Source organism: Dendropsophus ebraccatus, chromosome 15, assembly GCF_027789765.1.
Source record: "Dendropsophus ebraccatus isolate aDenEbr1 chromosome 15, aDenEbr1.pat, whole genome shotgun sequence".
In the NCBI taxonomy this organism is placed as follows: Eukaryota; Metazoa; Chordata; class Amphibia; order Anura; family Hylidae; genus Dendropsophus; species Dendropsophus ebraccatus.
The window spans coordinates 18,682,039-18,707,148 of record NC_091468.1 but is presented as its reverse complement, the minus strand read 5'-3'; the positions used below and the strand labels follow the sequence as shown (position 1 = coordinate 18,707,148).

The window sequence follows — 25,110 nt, the reverse complement described above, 5'->3', positions numbered from 1 at the left end:
GGGTCAAATGGTTCAGGCGTTTGGAAGTCTATTTGGGACAGACACACACACACACACACACACACACACACACACACACTTCTCCAGGATTAGCAAAACATGGCTGTTTTCTTTCAAAAACAGGGACACCCACAACAACAAGCTGGGTGGGGTATTTCAGCTCTGGACCACTCACTTCTATGGGAGATTTAACCTAGTGACAAATGGGAAGAAACCTACCATTTCTTTCTAATACGGTACAGGACAAGTCGTTTAAACAGCTAATAAATCAAATCACATTCATGACAAAGAAAGAAGCAGACCACACCATTTTACCAATCCTTTATTGAAGGTAACAAGTTGGTTATGTTCACTGTATTGTATGAAACATCACAATATGGTACTGGGAAGGTATAGGTTTGGACGAGAGTGGACACTTTGCCTTTCTGCACTCTTTCCCTCCGAAAACAAACAGGTAGGAAGGAAAGAAGGAGGGAGGGAAAAAGTTATAAACCAAAAAGCCCAGCCAATGGACAAGTAGAACTCTGCATTATCATGGAGAACACTTAACTTACAGACCTAAAAAATCTAGTGAATAAATAAAAATATGGTAGCTGTAATCCTAAGACGATAAAAAACACACAGGAAATTAAAGTAGTAATTGGCATAGCTGATCTATGTGTACCAGTATGTAAATATATTTTCAGATTTCAGCAAGATAACAGGAATATACCAGGAGGAGTTTTATGTCACCCAAAAAAAAAAAAAAAATGACCAGACAAAAAAGCAAAAACATCCTTGCCAGGAAAAAAAAAAAAAAAAACTTCACAAGGCATCCACAGCATGTAAATGAATTTATACAATCCTTGTTTCTTCTCCGATAGTTTATTTTTTTAAACAATGTTTTTTGGATAAATACTTTTACTCCACGTTCAGCTTTAAACAGTATTTCTGACATGCACAACTTAAAGGAATTAAAAGAAAAAATAGAATTAGACGATCTTCAAGTACCTCACAACAGCCACTCGTGTACCATGCCCATTTGCTTAGAAAATGAAAGGAAAAAAAAAAAAGTCACGGAATTCATGAAAATATCTCTGTATTATCTGCTAAGATTTAAAATAGATTAATTTCATATTATATTTATATTTATATATAGTCATTTCAAATTGGTAAGTTGAGCTCTGAAAATGATGAGAAAAACAGAAGTTATACCCACGTTACACAGTGCTACCATTTTACGATGAAATCTGAAAAAAAAAAAAAATCCACTTGAACCAGAAAAAAAAAAAAAAAAATCACAATTTACATTATAAAAAGGAGGCCAGAGTCTTTAGCTTAAAAAAAATGCCTGCACCAGTAATGGAGAGGGGAAGCACCCAGAAGTGTGGGGGAGCTATCCTTGTTTTGAGTGATATGTTACAGAATACAAGTAGTCAGCTTGTGGCTTTCCAGTTGCTGTAAGTGTACCAAAAGTAAGGACTTGGGCTCCCACAGCAAGAAATAACATTTAACCAAGCCTGTTTTTTTAGTTTTTTTTTTTTTTTTAAGAAATTGCAATGTTTTGGGGAAAATCGAAGGTTAGTCTTACATCCCCTTCAAAAAAGAAAAAAAAAAGTAATGTCTCATACAATGAAGTGTTTTACATGCGTGTGGAGTTTAGTTTGGAAGTGCTGCACCTTTTGAAGTACAACGGCATGCACCTCGATACATCTAGTAAACTGCATGAGGCATCGTATTTCTTCCTAAGCTCTTTAGCACCAAAGGTGCCCGGCGACAACGCACTGCGGGGCCCTCCAGTTTTTAAGTGTTAAGGAGTAATGTTGCTGAAACGTGACCAGAAATCCTGAGGCTGGCAAAAAATACTGCTAAAGTGTGACAATGTTATAAAACAAACCGATAAATGGTGCAAAATACTAATCATCTCATTTTGCCCATTGTATATAATTTTTTTTTTATTATTATTATTACATAGCTGACGCTCCACCAAAATCTCTTCGTTGGTTTGAAGAGAACCGTGATTTTAAGTTTTTCCCCCTTTATTCCAGACCAAAAACACTTAAGGAGTTTTGAAAGGCTACCATGGGTCTTCTAGATCGCCAGCACCCTACAGAAAAGAAAGAAAAACACAAAACAAAAAGTGTGACTTATTTTTCCATGGTTTGCACTGAACCTAGAAGTTTTCTTGTCTGACAGCATTCCTTATACAGTAACCTCACCTACCTAGCTGATAGGGTTAAGGAGGTTCTCCGGGACTAGTAAAAGCATAGCTACTTTCTTGCAAAAACAGTGCCACCCCGGTCCTCAGGCTCTGTGTGGTATCACACCAGCTCCATTCACTTCAATGGAACCACATCCAAACTGGGGACAGAGGTGGTGCTGTTTCGACATGTGGCTATGTTTTCCTAAGCCTGAATAACATTTTTAAAAAGGACGCACTTTCAACCATAGAGAGTTTGACTCTTGGCAGTTACATCATCACCAAACAGGAAGTGATGGAATCTACAAGTGATCTAGAGGTCCTCACCTCCTGTTTGGTGAAGGCCTGACCGCAGGACACCAATTCGCAAAGGGGTCATAGGCAACTGTTGCGTCTCCTTGACAGTGATGTCCCTGGCCACAGACACTGCAAGGATGTTAAGCATAACCTTTAAAGTTGTTGGGAGTGCAACAGTCCCTTTATTCTCAGGGTTGTCAGGGGTCCCAAAACTGATAACATTAGAACATGGGAATACCCCTTAAGGGTACGTTCACACGTATCGAATCCGCAGCAGATTTCATGTAAATAACTGAACACAGCATCAAATCTGCTGCTGATCCTGTACGTGTGCACCCTTAGGGTACGTTCACACTTACCTGGTCCGCAGCTCATTTTCTGCTGCGGATCCGCAGGGGATTTTATTTAAATAACTGAACACAGCATCAAATCTGCTGCGGATCCTGTAGGTGTGAACGCACCCTTAAAAGGGATTATCTAGGATAAGAAAAAGTACAGATACTTTATTGCAGAAACAGTTCCACCCCCGTCCACAGGTGGTGCGTGGTATTACAATTCAGTTTCAATTCACTTCAGTGGAACATAACTGCAAAACTCACAACCTGAGGACAGGAGAGACGCTGTTTCTGGAAGAAAGCGGCCATGTTTTTTCTAAGCCTGGATAACTCCATTAACATCTATCCTATGTACACATTGAAGGGCTGTTCAATGGGTAAAAATAAAGAAACTGTGTCCGACTTTAAACCACTGGAGCATTTATTTTATTGAATGCAGTTAGTATAACAGAGAGCCATCTACAAGAGATAAAAAAATACATTCATACCAACAGGTTCAATTCTAACACAAATCCAATACATCAAAGCAGCGACATTATAAAATGTCCCTGCAAACATTTCCACCCAATGAGGACGGACGCCATTACAGACAGTGCAGTAAGTCGCACATCGTCCCAAATGAATACTAACTCTCTGAAGTTACAGACACTAAAAGTACATGACAGTACCATGACATAACCATTACTTCCTTCTCCCCCATCTGAACAATGGTGGTGTAGCAGCGTCTAAAGGATTGGCAACTTTAAACAGAGACAAAAAAAAAAAAAAGCAACTAGGAAAAAACTTACATTCAAGTCTGCATAAGATCAACTAAAGTAGATACATGGGAAGGGTTGTATTTTAGCAGAGGTGGTGGACGGGTACTATAGGAGATTGTTATAGTCCAGCGGATGCCCACCAGACACCTGGTCAGTAATGCCACTACAGGGCAATGGAGTCGGCCATAGAAAGCTTTTTTGTAACAGCCAGCCTAAGAAAATCTGTAAGCCAGGGATTGGATGCGGCCTGTGGGGAGGGAGGAGTATTAAAAATCCCCATTGCATTTACTTGTACATAGTTACTTTGTGAGAAGGGGGAAAGAATCATGCAATGCACACTTTATTCCATCTGGCTGTGGCTTCCTGTTACTGTGTCGCTGGCCGCACTGTCGGGAGCAGGAGATTCTGTAGATCCGGTGGAGGACTCTTCGCCCTGCATTTTACCTAGCCTGTAACTACACAGCATTTCCTCCAGGAGTTGACGGTAATTTCCCCTATGATTAATTCTCAGCTCCCTGAGCGCTTCCACCAACTTCCCATGCGCTGCATTCTCCTCTGTTCCAGTGGGGTCCTTATTTTAGGTTCAAGACCCCAGTCAGTAAGTAAAAACAAAAACAAACAAAAATAAAAAAAAGTAACTCTACAACATTTCAAAATGCACACTAGTCACGGATTATTCCGTCAGCAAGGCTACTTAAAGGGGTATTCACATCTCAGTAAACAATGGCACATTTGCTAGGGTGCGCTGGGTAGTGGGGGCTCCAGAAGTAAGACCACCACAGATAATAAAGAAATGCTATATACTAGCAAAACGCCACCACGGAGAAAGGAATACCCCCCCTCTAAATCAACATTCACATCATCCAAGCAACTGAATATTCTATCTGATTACAAGCTACGGTCAGGCACAGTATAATATGCCTTAGGTGCTAATCGCTTATACAGGTAAGAAAGTGCAAACATTAAGAGTGACTTTATAAATGCATGGTGGAGACCTGTACATATAAATAACTTTAAAGGGATGCATCACCTAGATTACTAGAATTTGTTTTAACTGATACCAATACATAATCTAGTAATCATTTTTTTATTTTCTTATATGGTAATTTTTTGTACATTGTTAAGGGGGCAGCAATCTTGCCTGGACCATTTTTAACAGCATTTAGAAATATGCTTTACTGCAAGCCCTGAGGACATTGGCTATAATAGACATGAATAGGATAAGTTATGGAACATGTTCTGTGACCTTTGAAGAACTCCTACTGTTTTTATTTTCATCTATTTGTGACACCTTTCACTGTACTGATGTGCAGTAGCTTCCTTCCTATCACAGAGAGAACAGGGAGCCTCAGCTCTGTTGCAAGCCTAGTGGTGAGAATGGAAACTAAAGATTTCATTTTATTCTGTACTACAGGTAGTAAAGGGAAAATTAGAAAAATCACCAAAAAGTTTAAAAGGAGAAATCTGGTGAAAATTTTTATTAAAGTATTGTATTGCCCCCCAAAAGTTAAACAAATCCCCAATATACACTTATTACGGGATATGCTTATGAAGTGCTTTTTTTCCCTGCACTTACTACTGCATCAGGGCTTCACTTCCTGGATAAAATGGTGATGTCACGGCCCGACTCCCAGAGCTGTGCGGGCTGTGGCTGCTGGAGAGGATGAGGCAGGAGGACGCTGAGCATCAATCTGCCATCATCCTCTCCAGCAGCCACAGCCCGCACAGCTCTGGGAATCGGTTTGTGACATCACCATGTTATCCAGGAAGTGACATCACCATGTTATCCAGGAAGTGAAGCCTTGATGCAGTAGTAAGTGCAGGGAAAAAAAAGCACTTTATAAGCATTTCCCGTAATAAGTGTCTATTGGTGATTTGTTTAACTTTTTTTTTTTTTTTGGGGGGGGGGGGGGAATACAATATACTTTAATAAAAAATTATGCCAGACTTAAAAACTTGATTCGTTAAACAGTAGGACATTTTCTGATGACATTCCCTTAAAGTCTTCCCATATTGGCAGCATGTGCAATGGTCAGGGCATATATAGCCTTGACTCGAAAGGCACTTATGCAAGTTCATAAAGACACCAGCAATAACCAATAAAGCAGATGAATGTGACTCCTAACCATTGTTAGAATGAAAGGAGACCCTGTCAGCCTGGGATAAGAGCTGGTATAACACAGCCATCCACATATTTGGGTCTGCTTTCTCTCACTCGTGGTTTAGCGTCTTGCTATTTCTAATCATTTTATCCTCACTGTAATGGAAATCTCAACATGTACCGACTCCCTGGTGAGCTGCTTATCGTGTGCTTAATCAGATCAAAGGTGGATTTGTAAAACTTACCCCATCGTTCTCTCTATGTGGATTCAACCTATTATAAACATCTTCAATAACACTGCGTCTAAAGGGAAAAAAAAAAAAAGAGAAAACGCATGTGACAGAGAAAGGATGTAACCAAGCAAAGGAATATAACTGATGGGAAAGCAATGATTGGGTGGTAGCATGTGACCATTATGCTATAATAAAAACAGGAGAGCATAATCACTGTATTGTGTCCACAAAGGTCTGACCAGGTATACATCTCTGATGCCATCACCATATGTGATAAGAAAACCACACTCATTCACATAGTATGGAGTGAGATGGTGTTCTAAGTGTTTATCAATGTACAGGTCCACCTACCAAGTGGATGCTGGTGGACACACATGCTCAATCACGCTCCCTACTGATGGATACCCTTTCCTTTTAGCTGCACAGTGATCCTGAGTTCATTAACCATACAAACTGCTTACACCCTGCCTGTCAGAGAAGGACCAGTCTATATGTAGTATCAAAGCAATGTATAGCAAGGCTGAATAGGCCGGAATTTAAGACCAATTTTGAGCAAGTTCTCTCTTCACCTCTCCAGACTCTGGCACAATCATTATCCAATGGTATTCAGAAGCTCAAAAGTGACCATAGCTATAGCTACCAACGTGAAAAAGGAGACTTAAAGGGAATTTAGGTATATTTTATGCTGTCAGAAGAGGAAGGAGACTAAAGGCCCTATTTACAGCGCTTACTTGCTCCTCGTTCCCTGCTGGTGGTCAGTGATATTACACGCACCTACAGCGAGCAGGTAAGGTGGTGGTGCTGGTGGGGAGCTGTGGGAGTAGCGGTATGGTTTTCTTTCAACACGTACAACGTCAACAGTTGCTGCCTTCTAACATTATCTATTAGACCAAGAGATGATCAGCCTTAAGGGCCGATAATCAGACAAATATGGCCGATCACTTGGTATAATAGGACCTTAACAGGAGAACTTAGAGGGGATATGACCTCAATTAACCAACCTGATCTTCTGCATGATGATTATTATTTAAACATTGCCCATTTATTGATAACTAGAGATGAGCTAATTCACAGTTATAAGGAAGAGAAGTGCAGTGTTATCTCTGCAATCCGCTCATCAGCCGTCTGCCTCATAACTGACTGCCGCTCCGTGTCGATTCTCCCCGGGTGCTGGGATAAGCTGGATCTTATACCAGCTTCCCAGGACCGTATCCAGCTTTTCCCAGCACCCGGGGAGGAGCGTCAGTCAGTTAAAGCTTTCCAATTGTCACACGACTTTTTTTTTTAGTATGGACAACAAGTAGCAGTAACCCCTTAAATCTGTCATGACATTCCTTCTCTAAAGATACTGTATAGCAGTGTCCCCCAACCTGTGGTTCTCTAGCAGCTGTGGGAGTTGTAGTTTCACAACTGCTGGAGGATGTTGATTTATAGTATTAAAACACTGGATATAGCCTTCGCTTACCCTATGTATACAGCACCACAGCTGGGCTCTGTATATACGGACCCCTCTCCTCTAATCTGCAGTTTGGCATGCCCAAATGGGTGTGGCTTGCAAAAGGTGTGAGGCTTATAAAAAGGGTGTGGCATAATCGTTTAATAATTGTAATCAAGATTACATGTTCAATTAATCGTGATGATGCTAGGCCACAATCGCCCAGCTCTAGTGGAAATCAATAGTTTGTGTATATTTAGTGAATAACATCCTAAATTGTTCCCTCAATTGTTTATGTGCTCAAAAATGTAGGATTTCTCTGTGCTTTGCGCATAATTAAAGGAGAAGTCCGGCGAAAAACATTTATCCCTATTCCCTCCCCACATAAGAAGTTATATAACTTTTCCATGTATACCCATTACTGATTATTTCCCCTTACCAGACTTTCCCTGTGGTCTCCAGCCCCCGGAAGTTGCATACTTCCGCTTTCTGTGCTTACACCATGACAAGTCCGAGGTCCCCTGCACTGTCTTGGGTCGTGACGTGTGGCTGGCCGGGTGGCTGGGCGTTCCTGTGAGCTGTCGGCATGCCTGTAAGCCTTGGCACGCCTCCCAGCTCATAGATCTGCAGGCCGGACAATCAGCACGCCTCCCAGCTCATGCATATGCTGGCCAGCCAATCAGCAAGCCTCCCAGCTCATTGATATGTAGGCCAGCCAATCAGAGCACGTCTCCTTCCTGGACGTCCTACTTCTGGTCACATGGTTCTCAGAGCAGAGAAAACCATGTGACCGCTCTGTACCAAGCCAGGAGCAGCATTTTTTTTAAAATTTTTATTTATTTTTTATAGATGGCTAGTGTGAGCCGAGGTCGGCAATGCTTGGACTCGTCAGTATAGTCGTCAAACAACCTGCAGCAGTGTACACTGACGCAGCAGCAGGGCACCTCCCAGCTTCAGTACTGATAATCTGTACTGAAGCTGGGAGGTGTTCTATTACTCCAGTGTTAGTGTGCACTGCTGCGGGTTGTTCTATTCAGTGTATATAGATGAGGATAACACTGAGAACAGACCTAGTACTGATCTCCCTGGTGCCCTGCTGCTGCAGTGTGCCCGCCTTACACCTCAATGCAAATCTCTGTTTCTGAATGTACTGAGTACTGTACTGTACACTAAGTACAAGTATATATGTATTTACACGTGCTAGCAACAGCTCTGTGTTTTTGTACCTGCTAATCATCTTCAGTTTGGCAATACTTTGTACATTAAGAAACATTGCATTGAGGTGTAAGGCACCAGAACAGGGGTGGGAGGTGAGGTGGATAAAGGTATGACAGGCTTATGCAGTTACTGAAACACCTCTGTTTGTTCACTGATCATAAAGTGAAGGGGGGAGGGCAGGGGGAGATAGACTGGCAGCCGGGCAGACACCGGACAGAGGATGCAGGGATATAGGTAAAGAGGAGGAATATGATTATTAAGGTGGGTGGGACAAAGAGGAGAGGGGTGTGTACAGTAGGCGTGACAGAGGAACAGCAACAAGGAGGAGGAGCTGGGAGCTTAGACAGGAAGTTAGGAGAGACCAGGTGATAATCAGAACAGGTAATGTGGGGGTCAGAGAGTGGCGATTATGGGCTCAAACTGTTACTATACAAAAAGTGTACATGATCCCTTGTTTTTTTGGTAATTATTATTTTTTTAACAGACTCCGGAATTTTCCTTTAAGAGCATTATGTAAAACTGACTTTTCACACTGGTTTTCTGCTGAAAACACTGAAAAACACCCCAATATTTTCAGCTGCCAGAGGGGGAAGGACACTGCTTGATGTGAAGCTGAGAAAAGTGCGTCACGTAACAGAATCATATTGGCAAGATAGCCCCTTTTACGCCATACTACAATTTGTACATTTCGAACAAATAAAAACAAAAACTGGTGTGAATAAAAAGCTAACCAATACAATCCACTCACTTTCCAGCTAAACCACCTCCAGGTGGTAAATGTGGGATGTTCTCTGCTGATAAAATGCGCATGACATGTGTGAGATCTGGCATTCCTTCCTCCCCAGCAGTTGTCATGATTTCTAGGAGACAGAAACATGTTCATTTTAGAGAACATGCAATAGACACATAAGAAGCACATGCTGTTCCATAGAAGAATACAGACCGTGAAGTGCAATGCTTAGGGCTATGAAGAACTTCATAGATATGTACTAACCCAGCACTCCATTGTCAGGTGCCATGAAGCAACTCCCACATATAATGCAGGAATTTACACTATACTAGTGGTCTCCAATCTGTGGCAGAACTACAACTCGCAGCATGCATGGGCAGCCATTGGCTGTTCTGACATTCTGGCAGTTTAGTTTTTTTAGACTATGCATTAGACTATGGAGTAAACAATAGACAAACCCTTATACCTTCAATCCTCGATTCTAAGTATTTATCCAGCTCTGCTTCTTTCTTGATAGCTTCTTCAGAAACTTTAGGGGCATTTTGGAAACAAACAAGCACAATGCTCATGTTATCACGACTTCCCTGTAAGGAGAAAATAGAAGACATCTTAAAAGGAAACATCCAGGAGACAAAAGGTGTCATCTAAGGCATATTCCTGAGCCTCGTCTACACACAGTCCAGCAGAAGTCGTGTCCATGTACCAAAATTACATACAAGGAACCTACATGTTAAAGTGTCACAGTCGGTTCATTATTATTATTATTATTATTATTATTTTTTTTTTTCAGAAATCAATAGTCCAGGCGATTTTAAGAAACTTTGTAATTGGGTTTATTAGGCAAATATGCCATTATCTGCAATCAAAAAGCCTTTCCCCAGCCCCCCCCCCCTTCCTCTCTCTCATTCACTGCTCACTATTAGGAAATCTCCACTCTTTTAGGCCTAGTTTACATAGATCTGGCAGCGTTTCCCTCTGGTGCAGGAGAAAAGCACTGGAGGGAAATGCAACTCTGAACTGATCTTATTGTTTTCAATGGGACTGTTCGGATGATGCGTTCTCACATTAGCGCCGCCGGACCGACTGCACGTCAGAACACTGCTTGCAGCGTTCTGATGTGCGGTCAGCTCCCTTATCTGGAACCGCATTCATTAAAGTCTATGGAGCGCTGGAGGCATGCCGTGTACAGATGCATGCATTATGCATCCTCCCGCATTTGCCTCTAGCGCTTCATAAAGCTGTCCCTGTCCCCCCATTAACCCTTGTGACCCTGCCCCTGCAACAGAGTGCCCCCTTGCAGTGGGGCAGCCCACAGCTCCACTGTACAGGTGCAGCACCCTTTAGGACAGGGGTAGGGAACCTTGGCTCTCCACCTGCTGCAAAACTACAACTCGCATCATGTCTGGGATATACATGCATGATGGGAGTTGTAGTTTCGTAACAGCTGGAGAGCCAAGGTTCCCTACACCTGCTCTAGGACATGTCCCCATGTATTGCTGCCCACAGTAGAGGACTCCAATGTGCTACGGCCTCCTGTAATGCCGTAGAGGAAAAAAACGATGTAAACTAATAAAATAAACGTATGGAAACTGATATTAACTGATTGCATCTGATGAAAACCTGATGACAACTGATGTCTTTTTGGGGGGAGAGGGGAGATTAGTCACCAGCAGAGAACAAAAGGATTACACAGCGGGAGCTGCATGAAAGCCAGTATTCAAAAGGTCAGAGAGGTCAGTGCTGACTTCAGAGGAGATAGCCGGAGATGTAGCTGTAAATTAACTGTTTGTTGTCCTGTTTTGGTGCCTCATCTCCCTCCACTCCTCCCCTCTCCATAGAGAACAATCATGACAGGGGAGAGTTTTAAACTGCTTTTTCATGAGAAAAATGCATTTTTCGGCTAATAAACCCAATTACAAAGTTTCCTAAAATCGTCTGTACTGTTGATCTCTGAATTAAAAAAAACAAACAATTTAAACGACAGTGACACTAAGTTTCTACCCTGCTTGTCGGCCCGTCGCTGGTATAGGGGAGCCTAGGACCCCTACGCTCCTCCACTCTAGAAACTACTACACTCACCGGCCACTTTATTAGGTAAACCATGCTAGTAACGGGTTGGACACCCTTTTGCCTTCAGAACTGCCTCAATTCTTGGTGGCATAGATACAACAAGGTCCTGGAAGCATTCCTCAGATTTTGGTCCATATTGACATGATGGCATCACACAGTTGCCGCAGATTTGTCGGCTGCACATCCATGATGCGAATCTCCCGTTCCACCACATCCCAAAGATGCTCTATTGGATTGAGATCTGGTGACTGTGGAGGCCATTGGAGTACAGTGAACTCATTGTCATGTTCAAGAAACCAGTCTGAGATGATTCTAGCTTTATGACATGGCGCATTATCCTGCTGAAAGTAGCCATCAGATGTTGGGTACATTGTGGTCATAAAGGGATGGACATGGTCTGCAACAATACTCAGGTAGGCTGTGGTGTTGCAACGATGCTCAATTGGTACCAAGGGGCCCAAAGAGTGCCAAGGAAATATTCCCCACACCATGACACCACCACCACCAGCCTGAACCGTTGATACAAGGCAGGATGGATCCATGTTTTCATGTTGTTGACGCCAAATTCTGACCCTACCATCCAAATGTCGCAGCAGAAATCGAGACTCATCAGACCAGGCAACGTTTTCTTCTACTACTTCTACTGTCCAATTTCGATGAGCTTGTGCAAATTGTAGCCTCAGTTTCCTGTTCTTAGCTGAAAGGAGTGGCACCCGGTGTGGTCTTCTGCTGCTGTAGCCCATCTGCCTCAAAGTTCGACGTACTGTGCGTTCAGAGATGCTCTTCTGCCTACCTTGGTTGTAACGGTTGGCTATTTGAGTCACTGTTGCCTTTCTATCAGCTCGAACCAGTCTGCCCATTCTCCTCTGGCATCAACAAGGCATTTCCGCCCACAGAACTGCCGCTCACTGGATGTTTTTTCTTTTTCGGACCATTTTCTGTAAACCCTAGAGATGGTTGTGCGTGAAAATCCCAGTAGATCAGCAGTTTCTGAAATACTCAGACCAGCCCTTCTGGCACCAACAACCATGCCACGTTCAAAGGCACTCAAATCACCTCTCTTCCCCATACTGATGCTCGGTTTGAACTGCAGGAGATTGTCTTGACCATGTCTACATGCCTAAATGCACTGAGTTGCCGCCATGTGATTGGCTGATTAGAAATTAAGTGGTAACGTGCAGTTGGACAGGTGTACCTAATAAAGTGGCCGGTGAGTGTATAGAGTGAAGGTTGAGTCTGACATAGGAAATGCAAGCTGGAAGTCTACTCAATGCGCCATATTCAATTCCAGTGAAATCAATGGTAAAAGCTAAAGTAAAACCAGAAGACTAGAGCTGGGTTCATTCTTCTAGTTAGCAAATACAAGCAGGAAGTGGCCCAAACACAGCAACTAGTAAAGCAAATGGACCTGCTGCAGCGCGCTTCAGTATGTGTCAGCATCCTGATGCACTGAATACACTAGCCCAGCCTGACCAATGGGGCCAATAAAATTCATGTATTTTTATTAAAGTAAATCTTATTCGCCACATTATAACATCTGGTTTCATCACTGCCAAGCACATGAACTGAGGCCGTAAGGTGCTCCTTAGATAACCATATCACTTTGTATGGTCCTATTTATACTACAGTAGTTATCATGTAAATTGAGTTTTTACCAATTTTTTTTCCCAAGTTTTGTATAGCAAGAACGACTACTAGTAGTGTCAGCATTTGCAAGGAATCGAGGATCAAAACACGATCCTGGCAAATCGACAAAATACTTTGGGTAGTATAAGAGAACAAAAAACATCAAATATACTTTGAACATAAGTCCAAATGTCAGTCGTATCAGTGGGAAAAACTTTCAAGGACCAAAAGAAATGGTCATAAAATGAAGCCCAGGGGGGAGTAGAGAACAAAAGTTACGGTAAGAATTGAGAAGGAAAGAACGGCTCATCACAGAGAGCAGAGAACTAGACGGCTGCTCCCAGAATGTGTCCCTAATGGTGTGAAATTTATCAACTATATTAAAAGGAGAAACCCGGCGAAAATTTTTATTTAAAGGGGTATTCCAGGTTATTTTGATATTAATTCTACTGATTTCTCTTGTAATATAATTAATATATCTCATTGGTTTCTATAATAAATTTTGTCTCTTTCTCTCTATTTTTATGTAAGTCACGTGTTTCTGTGACGTCACCGAACCGGAAGTGTGGGGACTTCCCCGACTCGGCCGGCCTCTTGGTGTTTATGTAGTTAGAAAGCTAGCAGAGCTTTACAAACGGCCTCCCTGCGCACGGGAGGTCACATGACACCCTGTTCCCGGGCGGCCTGTCAGTGTGAAGGAGGTCGCATCCACCTCCTGTATAATCACTAAAACCCTCCACCCCCTGCCAGTATAATCCTCCCGATGTCTCCCCCGGCCCCCTCCATCCTGTGTATACAGTCCTTTTCAAAGATCTCTCACCCCATCCCCCGGTCTCGGCACCTCTTGCACTCAGCTGACAGTCTCTCTCTCTCTCTCTCTCTCTCTCTCGCTGTGTGTGAAGCAGGAGAGATTTCTTTCCTGCTCTGTACACAGTTCCTGGCAGCTGAGTTTTATCGGGGCAATTGACAGGCACTGTGTACGGAGCAGGAAAGAAATCTCTCCTGCTTCACACACAGCGAGAGAGAGAGAGAGAGCCTGTCAGCTGAGTGCAAGAGGTGCCGAGACCGGGGGATGGGGTGAGAGATCTTTGAAAAGGACTGTATACACAGGATGGAGGGGGCCGGGGGAGACATCGGGATGATTATACTGGCAGGGGGTGGAGGGTTTTAGTGATTATACAGGAGGTGGATGCGACCTCCTTCACACTGACAGGCCGCCCGGGAACAGGGTGTCATGTGACCTCCCGTGCGCAGGGAGGCCGTTTGTAAAGCTCTGCTAGCTTTCTAACTACATAAACACCAAGAGGCTGGCCGAGTCGGGGAAGTCCCCACACTTCCGGTTCGGTGACGTCACAGAAACACGTGACTTACATAAAAATAGAGAGAAAGAGACAAAATTTATTATAGAAACCAATGAGATATATTAATTATATTACAAGAGAAATCAGTAGAATTAATATCAAAATAACCTGGAATACCCCTTTAAGTATTGTATTGCCCCCCAAAAGTTATACAAATCACCAATATACACTTATTATGGGAAATGCACAAAGTGCTTTTTTCCCCTGCACGTACTACTGCATCAAGGCTTCACTTCCTGGATAAAATGGTGATGTCACGACCCGACTCCCAGAGCTGTGCAGGTTGTGGCTGCTGGAGAGGATGATGGCAGATGGATGCTCAGTGTCCCTCCTGTGCCCTGTGTCCCTCAGTGTCCCCCTGCCATCATCCTCTCCAGCAGCCACAGCCCACACAGCTCTGGAAGTCGGGGCGTGACATCACCAAGTTATCCAGAAAGTGACATCACCATGTTATCCAGGAAGTGACATCACCATGTTATCCAGGAAGTGAATCCTTGATGCAGTAGTACGCGCAGGGGAGAAAAGCACTTTATAAGCATTTCCCATAATAAGTGTATATTGGTGATTTGTATAACTTTTGGGGGGGCAATACAATACTTTAACATTTTCGCCAGACTTCTCCTTTAAGGGTTGCAGTAAAGGACTCCAGTGTTTCTAAAATCTCTATTCTGAATCTGTAAATCTAATGAAGATGGTGGAGAGGTGGATTTCCAATGTAAGGAGACTGGACCTGTATACAGTAAGTATAGCCGTTATAAAGCAGTCTTCAGGACAAGTATAGCTTTGGTATAAAGAATGATTAAAATTAACATAAATTGCAGACATACTTTATATCACATCCCCTGCTTTAGCACATGAATAGATGAGCATCGGGACAGAAAAGCCGCACCCTGGTTTCCATGCATGGCACTGGTCTATTACCAAGCACCGGCCCAGGGTGACGCAGTGGAGGCGGTTTGGCATTGATCCTAATGTAGTCGCGTCATAGAGGGGCAGGGGTTTTTCTCCCATTGGGGGCAGGCCAGCCCGACTCCAGTGCTTCAGCTTGGGCCAGTGCTCGGTCATAAACCAGAGCTGCGCGTGGGAACCGGGCCGCGGTTCAAAAAACACTGGCTTTCCTGTGCCTGCACAGCTTGACGCATGTGCAAAACTTAAAGTGAATGTACTGACTGTACATTTGCTTTAATGACCTATATGCTGAACGTGTCTGTAGACTTTAAATCAGCCAAAAGTGCAATAGGATCACACTAAAAAGGCAAACAACCAGTGACCAATGTATCTGCAGAAATCAGGAATATGCTTTCTGTGCAGTCGCCAAATGTACAATGTAAAAAAAGGAGTACCTGAAAGCCAAGAACATGATAAGAGTTAAATATTGTAACATAAAAAAATTCCAGGCAGGTTTTAGATGGGATGTTAAAGAGGTTATCCAGGATTAAAACAGCACCATTCCTGTCCCCAAGTTGTATGTGGCATCACAAAACTTCATTCCCTTCCACAAAGCTGTAAAAACCCAAACGGAGGACAAGAGCGATGCGGTTTCTAGGAGGAAAGAAGCCAAGTTTTTCTAAGCCCTTGCATGCCTTGGTTACATGGATGGCAGGATATTCCATACTGCATTACTTTGGAGCACTCTATTGCTGCTCTGTGCTCAGCAACAAAAAGCTAAATGCCATGTTCCCAAACACATGCCGGCCATAAGTAGAAGCTTCCAGACCCCTTTTGTTGGCAGAGAGTAGTCATGTCACTAAAGCCCTTGCCTATGGAGGTATGGATTTATGGGCGGGGGTATAACCCATCACAATACATTTTAGTGGTATATTGCAGTCAACCACCAGTGTATTGTCCTAGCCCCTCTGCAGAAGTGAACCCCAGCACAACTGTAATGTGCATTGCACATATTGTCAATTTGAGCTTAAAAATTAAAGCCCTTTCATTAGATTTTGCAGGCAGGTAACAGGAGATATCCTTTGTATATCTAGTGCACCATGGTTGACATACCACAAACACTAAAACATGGACAAATCCTAAAGTAAACCAATCAGATGATCAAGAATTAAGATGATCATAATGGTACACTGTTCATAAAACGTATGCCGGACGAGTGCACTAAGGAATCTTAAAAGGAATATATCACCTAGATTTTATGGATTAGAGCCAGATAACTAAAGCTTCCTAATCGGTTTTTATTTTCTGCATTTTTTTAGTATGTTGTTATGGGGACAGCCATCTTGCCTGGGTCATCGTTAACAATGAGTATCTAGAGATCCTATTCCCTGTACAGTTCACTTTGTTAAACAAAAAAACTCCTAGGATCGTGCTAACCTCTGAGCTATTTCGCACCCTATACTCAAGCCCTTGCACACTCATGTTACATGTACCTCAAAAGCATCTCCAAAATCTACCCTTTTATTACTGCTGAGGCAGCTAAAGTTCTTACCATTCTGGATTCATGCACATCTGGATTACAGTAACTGTACAATTCATCTTCTATAAACTCATCCCTCTCCAGTCCACCCTAAAGGGAGTATCCATGATCATATTCTCTTCTACACCAATGCCTCCCCTGTGCCAGTCATCACCCTGTTTGCCCTTTCACTAAACAATTTACACTCCGCGCTCATCTCTTCCATCCTATGTTCTGCCAATGATACACAACGCCCTCCATAATCCAAACTGCTCACGTCCATCTCAAAGACTTTGCTTGTGCTGTTCGAGTTCTTGGAAATGCCATACCCCAGACAGGTTATCACAGGTAATGCTTTGTTCTTCTTATGGTGCAAAACATTACCTCCATGGGTCTTTATTAAAACCTTTGCTTACTTTTGCTTTTACTGTCTCTGCATTTCCTGTGTGATCTCTTTTCTCTCTACAGTCCACAGCTTTTTTCATTCTCCTATGCAGACTGCTATGTATCTGCTCTCCTTTCTTTATCCAGCCTGTATGAGTGTCCTCCAAGGTTTCTCTCATCCTTGTTCACTTTTAGAGCTTGTGTGTAACTCTTTCCCTTCTTTCTTTAAGGGTGCCTTCACACACACCGCTGCTGTGTTCAGTTATTTAGATCTAATTTGCTGCGGATTCGGTGTGTGTGAAGGCACCCTAACATTAACAGAAGGGCAAAGGTGCCTATAGTCTTTAAATATGGCAGTACATTAAAGTGACGGACTAGGTTTCTAGGGGGTTGCACAAGACTCAAAATAAAAGAAAACTGGCACCATACCTCTATTCCACTGGGAGGCACCCCTTGGCAACAGGGATATCTGGCTATTCCCGGGTTTTGAGACTTGTTACAGAGGCTCCATGGACCCCATTTTTGCATATTCAGATTTTATGGGGGGCAAATCAATGGAAACTCTTAAAATGAGTACTGCATTGGATTTTTTCACTGTTCTCCGAGTTCAGTGATTGTTGTGTATTATTGACCATACCTCTATTCCCCTAACTATAGTTTTATTTTTGTATCTTACAGCTCCACTTGTTCATATTGCTAAAACACAAATTCATTCATAAACCGACATCTGTTAGCAATGGTTATGTCCAATATTGCATTTATAGAGTTCACAAGCTTGCCTTGAAAAGTACCTCAGACTGCACTGTCATAGTGCAGTGTGGAGACGCATCTCACGCTGGGAAATCAGCAACAATGATGCACCAAGCGAGTTCTGTGCAGAAGCCCTATTCTAACTGACATGGCTCATGCACAGAACTCATTGGGGAGTGCAGTTGCCTTGGCAGCTCAATTCCCCAGCATGAGCTGCCTCTATCCACGGCAAACTGAACAAATTATAAATCCGGGACGGAGAACCTTTGGCCTTCCAGCTGTTGCAAAACTACAATTCCTATTATACCTGTACAGCCAGAGCTTTACCTGTGATACTGTTCACTCTGAACAGTGCAGTTTCAGAATATTCTTAGTTATAACCAGGACGGTCCATGAACGTGACTGATAGATATCTCCCTACATGCAAACAACTAGTGACAGGTTCTTTTTGAATAGCTTAAACCAAGGACCACCATTTGGGACTGATCTAAGCTTGCACAGATTTATCTTGCCCTAGGTGCAGTTTATTGGAGTTGCACAAAGTGACAAAATCACATGACTTACTTACCTTATGTAAACAGGTGTCCACTACAGAATTGCACACTTTCTCAAGATCATCTGTTAGCTGAAGCCTATACTTGACAAAATCACAAAGCTCTTCGTTGCTCATGACATCCCAAATGCCGTCACAAGCTAGTATAATAAATTCGTCATCTTCCGCCCGTACAATCTCATACACCTCAGGCTCGGGAGACACAAGCTGCTCAGTTGGGCCTTTGCCATCGACACACTTGTAGTCATAGTCCCCGAGGGCGCGAGAGACCGCTAATGACCCATTGACGCGCTGGATCATAACGCTTCCGCCAGCATTTTGAATCCTCTCCTTCTCCCTTGGATTGCAAGGTTTGTGATCCTGTGTGGAAAAGCAAACTTGTCCACTCCTATACAATACAGACCTAGAATCCCCACAGTTGATGAAATACACGTGGTTCGGTGAAATAAGGACCGCCACAGCAGTAGAGCCGCTTCTGTCCATGCCGTTCCTCAAATCTGCAAAGTTGCGCATATACTCATCAATTTTTAAAAATCCAGTTCGAATGCCAGTTTTAACATTTTCTACAGAAGGTTCCACGTTGGATCCTGACATTTCAGCTGCCCTGAAGTCATCATTATCTGTTATATGCTCTAACAAGTGCGACGAGCAGTAATTCGCAACGCGAGATCCGGCATGGCCGTCATAAACAGCGAAGAAGGACCAGTCTTCCAGGCCGTGAGGGATGCCCACCACAGCTGTGTGAGCATCTTCCATTTCAACGCGCCAGCCCTGCATGCTGCTGAGTCCGTATCGCAAACCATTTCCAGCTCCGTGAGCGTTGTGTTTCTCAGTTTTAGGTTTGTCCAAAAATGCCCCCATGATCAGTAATTATCCTGCGGGGAAAAGATGGAGAAAAAGGTCAAACAAGATAACAATTTTGACGTGTTAGAAAACTGATCCTAAATCTGTTACAACTGTCCACCCCATTCCCCACCCCTTTGGGTACCTTTACACAACAGAATTTCCACTGAGACTTCAAGTGGATGGCCTTAGCTTAAAGTCCCGCCCATTACATAGACTCAATGATATTTGCTGGCGAGTTCCACTGGCAAATATCATTGAGTCCATGGAATGGGCGGAACTACAAGGGGAGGCCGCATGGCGCAATCCACTTGAAGTCTCAGTGGAAATTCTGTACTGTGCACGTACCCTAAATGAGCAAAAACCTTGTGCACCTACTTACTGCACAGAGGGTGCACTGGGTAACTCAACTGGCTGAAGGGACCATGGCACCCCAGCAAACGCTGCATCCTCTTCACTAAGCCACAGTGCCATACATTTTGTAGTGGCTGTGCCTGGTACTACACAAAGCTCAGACACATTCATCCAGCCACAGTCATTACGAAGTGTATGAAGCAGTTTCAGGTGGGCAGAAAAAAAACAAAAAAAAAACCGCTACAGTGCTCAGCTGATTGATGGGGTGCTGCAACCTTACTGATCTGACATTAGCCTATGCTATGGATAGACCATAAATTTAGTTCTAGAAAGCCCTCATTCTTAATGAACAAGAGTAGATGGAAAAACAAAGTCTACACAATCTCTTTAAGCGCCTTTGTGCAACTAATCTGGAAATATTCAGAGGCTTGTTAAAAGTTTTCAACAAGAAAACAGGTTCTCCTCTGTTATTCTGGTGTAAAAGTTAAATCCTACTTCTACTATGGTGGGAAGTGAAAAGTGCTCATACTAAACATAATGCAGAATGCCTTGCTATATAACCAGCACCACGGAGAGGACCGGGCTGTTTGTAGTATAGACTGCATTCCTTACCATAAGAAGCAACACTGTCACCACATGATATTAACAAGTGAATGTCTGTTTGCATAGTACTCCGCTCCTCAAATAAGATGAGTGCACTTTGCGGCTGAAGCTTAGCAGCATTACTAGACCATAACCTGTGATACAATTGAGCCTCCAAGTTTAGTCTACGAGTTAAGATAAATCTCACTAAAGACATTTTACTGTAGGAGATAGGCTGGTCCTCCATTGTGTTGGCCTTAGGATTTCTAAGGTTTGAAAGACTGAAGTTCCCACAACTTACAGGGAACTCACTATGGCCGTGTATGCTTATTTCCTATAACTAAGACAAGGAAACACTACTGAAAGTAGTCCGGCATGTAAGTGGCCATATACATAAAATGTTCCTGTATAGGGAATAGGCTAGTGTCATAGAAACCCATTACCTCCTCCCACCCAAGTCTAAAGTTATAAGGAGACTTTGTGATCCTTGTGTCTCATGACCGATGACACAGTGAGACACTGCATCTCATGATATGGTCGGTGCATTATGATATCTATGCAACATGACATGGCTAAATCTACTAGTCGCTCACCACTTTTCCCACAATGACCTCAAAGCAAGCTGTGTGCGACTGCTACCTGCGAGTGACTTCACGGTGATCTGGTAATTTTATAAAGAGCCAATGGACTTTGTCATTGTTCTAAAGAGAAATAATACAGTGTAAAACATGGGGGCTCAATAAGCAATTATGGCTCTATAATGGTGTACCACTACTTTGCATGAGCTATGAGTTGAGATTGGGCTAGGATCACATCTACATGGAGGCAGACTCAGCTTGACACTCAAAACGGAGCTGGGCAGGTTCGCTACACACCAGGCACCAACAGATTTTAATGGAGTCCAATTGGTTTACAGTTTGTTCCAGAATTTTGGCTGCATGGAAAATAAATATTAAAAAAACCATAGTCCTTGGTATATCATTTCATCTGGTTACACGAACACATTCTGCGACAAAGGCCCGAACTGAGCCTTGGATACAGATGTGAAAGTCATATAGAGTAGATCATTGGACACTAAAAGCCACACTTTTCCTTTCTCTAGAGGGTCATGAGGTCCCGTTTAACAGGATCAAACACAGCACCAGACTATGTGATCATCCACTGACAGCGGTAAAACGAGAAGGTACCAGAAAGGAGAGAAGCTTCAGAAGAGAGGTAGATAGTATCTACTGCCGGCTTCTGACATGGTTTCTTCTCTGCACTAAGAAACGTCTATGCCCAAATGATACACATCTAGAATCTAAGAACGTATTTCAATAACATTTAAAGAGGACCAATCACCTAAAAATCACTATCCCTATAATAAAAGATTCTCTGTCCCTAAGTCTATTCCTGAAGATACAGACTGCCTGTGCAGTCTGTATGTTATGTTTTTACCTAATCCAGGATAGCGGAGAAGTAAGGCCGGGGGCGGCCATCTTGATGACGTCACAGTGGTGCGTTCCAACGCTGGAACGCAAGGGACGTAATCAAGATGGCGCTCGGCTTTACTGCACCGCTACAGAGGAGTAGGTAAAGTATAAGATACAGACTGCAAAGGCAGTCTGTATCTTCATGAAGTTTATTTCTGAAGATACAGACTGCACAGGCAGTCTGTATCTTATACTTTACCCACTCCTCTGTAGCGGTGCAGTAAAGTCGGGCGCCATCTTGATTACGTCCCTTGCGTTCCAGCACTGGAACGCACCACTGACGTCATCAAGATGGCCGCCCCCGGCCTTACTGCTCCGCTCCGCAGCTATAGGTAAAAGGATGAGATACAGACTGCACAGGCAGTCTGTATCTTCAGGAATACACTTATAGGCCCAGTTAGAATATTCATACACAGCGATCTCGCGCTGTATAGCGCGGGATCACTGTGTACTTACAGAGCGGTGGCAAAGGCTCATGGGAGCCCTTCCTGCCGCTCGGCATGCCGGGAGCTTCCTGTCGCGCGCCGGCTCTTTTGAAAAGAGCCGGCGCGAGACAGGAAAAGAAAATCGGTATATTGTGAAAACGCGGCCCTAAAAGTAATGAATTCAAATTACAAATATTAATAAAATTACAATTTTAATCTAATTATCGAAAAAAAATGTTTTAATTTCCGCCCATGATTGGTTCTCTTTAAATATTTTAAAAATGAAAGCATTATAAAAGGTAGCTGTTCCCTATCTGTTTGAGAAAGGCTGAAACACGTCACTGTTGGGTGTATTACTATGTTTACGTGCCAATAAACTAACATCACTTTGTTTCTAAGGAGCAGCACCAGACTGATTTCTGTTCTGAAGTGGCTGTAAAGAGATGTTAAGTTAGATAGGAGGAGAGATCCTAGGTTGTTTATTTAATATCTTTTTTATATATTTAATCAGTATCAAATACAAATGGGGGGGGGGGGGGGGGGAACACCCTCCATGTGGAGCTGCTGTCTCACCAATTTGGGAACTTTTCTCCCTTCCAAAGTATGGGCCGACCTAGAGAGGGTGGGGCCTAGACCTTTAGGCTAGCCTGTTTCAATGACCGTTGAGGGACGGGGCCTATACGTCAATACAGTCAAGGGGGCAGGGCCAATCTTGGCATTGTGGGCGGGGCTAAGTGGCGATATGCCCGTGACAGCCCACCCAGATAGCACAATCCACAGATGATAAAAGATCACTTTTTACTGGAACAAGCACCACAACATATGATATAAAATAAAGTATGAAAAATGCTAAATTTACCCTTTACACCTGTGTAGAGAAGTCATAATGCATAAAGAAAAAATCCGGCACATTTTTTTTATTTAAGGATTGTATGTCCCTTGAAAAGTTAAATCACAAATATACAATTACGAGAAATGCTTATAAAGTGCTTTTTTCCGTGCACTTACTACTGCATCAAGGCCTCACTTCCTGGATAAAATGGTGATGTCACTTCCTGGATAAAATGGTGATGTCACGACCCAACTCCCAGAGCTGTGCGGGCTGTGGCTGCTGGAGAGGATGATGGCAGGGGGATGCTCAGTGTCCCTCCAGTGCCCTGTGTCCCTTAGTGTCCCCCTGTCATCATCCTATTCAGAAGCCAAAGCCTGCACAGCTCTGGAAGTCGGGGTGTGACATCACCATTTTATCCAGGAAGTGAAGCCTTGATGCAGTAGTAAGTGCAGGGAAAAAAGAACTTACAGTACATTTCCTGTAATAAGTGTATATTTGTGATTTGTATAACTTTTTTTTTTTGGGGGGGGGGGGGGGGGGGGGGGCGCAATACAATACTGTAATAAAATTTTTTGCCAGAAATCTCTAACTAAAAGCAGCACATTTGTTCTCCTGTACATGTATGTGGTACACACCTGATTTTACCTTCTTTGCTCTGTGACCCAATCACTTTCAACCAACTTTCAGCCAGTAGCTCCAACCCAACCTCCATTAGATTTGACGATTGCATTTTTTTCTGAAAAGCATTTTGTTTAAAGTTGGTAAAGAGATTGTGCCATCAGCCAAGTAAGACATATGGAAATGTCCGGCTCCCATCTCCCTTCCACTAGCCTAAGCATTGAACCGGTTGCCAGTGCTAGACCTAGTACAGTGCCTCTCAATTCCAGTGCTCATGGCCCACCAACAGGTCACGTTTCGAAGATCTCCAATACAAAGAACACCTGTGATAATACCTGATGCAGAGACTATAGTTTTATTAACATGCTCTGCTGATGGGCCAAGAGTTCTGGAATTGAGAAGCACTGACCTAGAGAAGCCAGCATGATAACATCATATAACATGGCTGCCCACGCACTCTTATGAGGTTGTGCACAGCCAGTTTTAGCTGCAGCAATCACCAGCAATATCAGTAAGCCATAGAGATAGAGGTGGCTATACACAGTTCTCTACCAACTTGCAAACACACCTGTTCTGGACAGTGAAACATTTGTGTGTTCCCTATAGGGAAGGGTAAGCTACAGCCAGACCGCTATGGTGGCAGAATATACCTTCGCAGAATAGGTTCAGACAAAAAAAAAAAATCCAACACACCCAATCCTTCTCTCCACAAAGGCTCCACACACCTTAGGGGATTTTTAAAACAGGTCGATTATTGGCTAGAAATGTTCCTGTGGCCGATAATCGTCCCATGTGAAACTGACAACGATGAGCTGAGGAGCGGGAAAAGGCCTTACCCTTGGCTAATCGCACCTTTTGTGCAGTTTTAAAATTTTGCATTATCAGCCACACAGCTTCCTGTGTAAACAGATGTGCAGGTTATAGCATATCCGTGCTGTCAGTTTCTAGATCACACAAGCCGTGCAAACATACCATCAACTCTGCTGTGTGAGCTGGCACTGCCAGCTCCCGTCCGGCTCTGTAGCTACCACGGTCTTCCTGCCTCCGCCACACCTCCTCCGGATGTCACAGTGGTAGCCACAGAGCAGGACGGGAGCTGGCAGTGCCAGATCACACAGCAGCGCTGATGGTATGTTTGCACGGCTTGTGTGATCTGGAAACTGACAGCACAGATACACATATAAAATATATCTGCGCTGTCAGTTTCAACAGCTGCACAAATGGTAGAAGGATCATTCATGCTGCCTGGACGGTCGAATAATTGTACCATGTAAGGGTCCATTTACACAGAAAGATTATCTGACAGATTATCTGCCAAAGATTTGAAGCCTCTTTTCAAATCCATTCCTGGCTTTGGCAGACAATCTGTCAGATAATCTTTCTATGTAAATGGACCCTAAAGGCACTGCAAACAAATCACTAATTGGGGCTCGTTTGCATCCTATGGTCCCATGTCTTGCTGAGTAAAAGGACCTTTAGGAAGTAGGCCAATCCTGCCATCACTGGTGGGTTTGGCAGATTTTAGTGTAAGATGTACAGGCGCCCTA

At 43.3% G+C, this 25,110-nt stretch overlaps 1 protein-coding gene across 7 annotated transcripts in view; it reads right to left on the bottom strand.

The window, feature by feature from the left end:
- Nucleotides 1–309: 309 nt before the first annotated feature.
- Nucleotides 310–25,110, bottom strand: part of PPM1B (protein phosphatase, Mg2+/Mn2+ dependent 1B) — a 39,232-nt gene continuing 14,431 nt past the window's right edge. For 4 of the 7 annotated variants that reach the window (XM_069955367.1, XM_069955365.1, XM_069955363.1 and 1 more), the window contains exons 2-6: nt 18,453–19,312; nt 9,753–9,870; nt 9,305–9,416; nt 5,916–5,973; nt 3,215–4,140 (exon numbers count right to left, since the gene is read on the bottom strand). In XM_069955367.1, coding sequence (XP_069811468.1) covers nt 3,910–4,140; nt 5,916–5,973; nt 9,305–9,416; nt 9,753–9,870; nt 18,453–19,298 — 1,365 coding nt within the window. In that variant the 5' untranslated portion in view covers nt 19,299–19,312 and the 3' untranslated portion in view covers nt 3,215–3,909. Of the gene's footprint in view, nt 2,087–3,214; nt 4,167–5,915; nt 5,974–9,304; nt 9,417–9,752; nt 9,871–18,452; nt 19,313–20,809; nt 20,918–25,110 lie in introns of those variants that run through there. The other 3 variants (XM_069955364.1, XM_069955368.1, XM_069955369.1) reach the window with 3 other exon arrangements.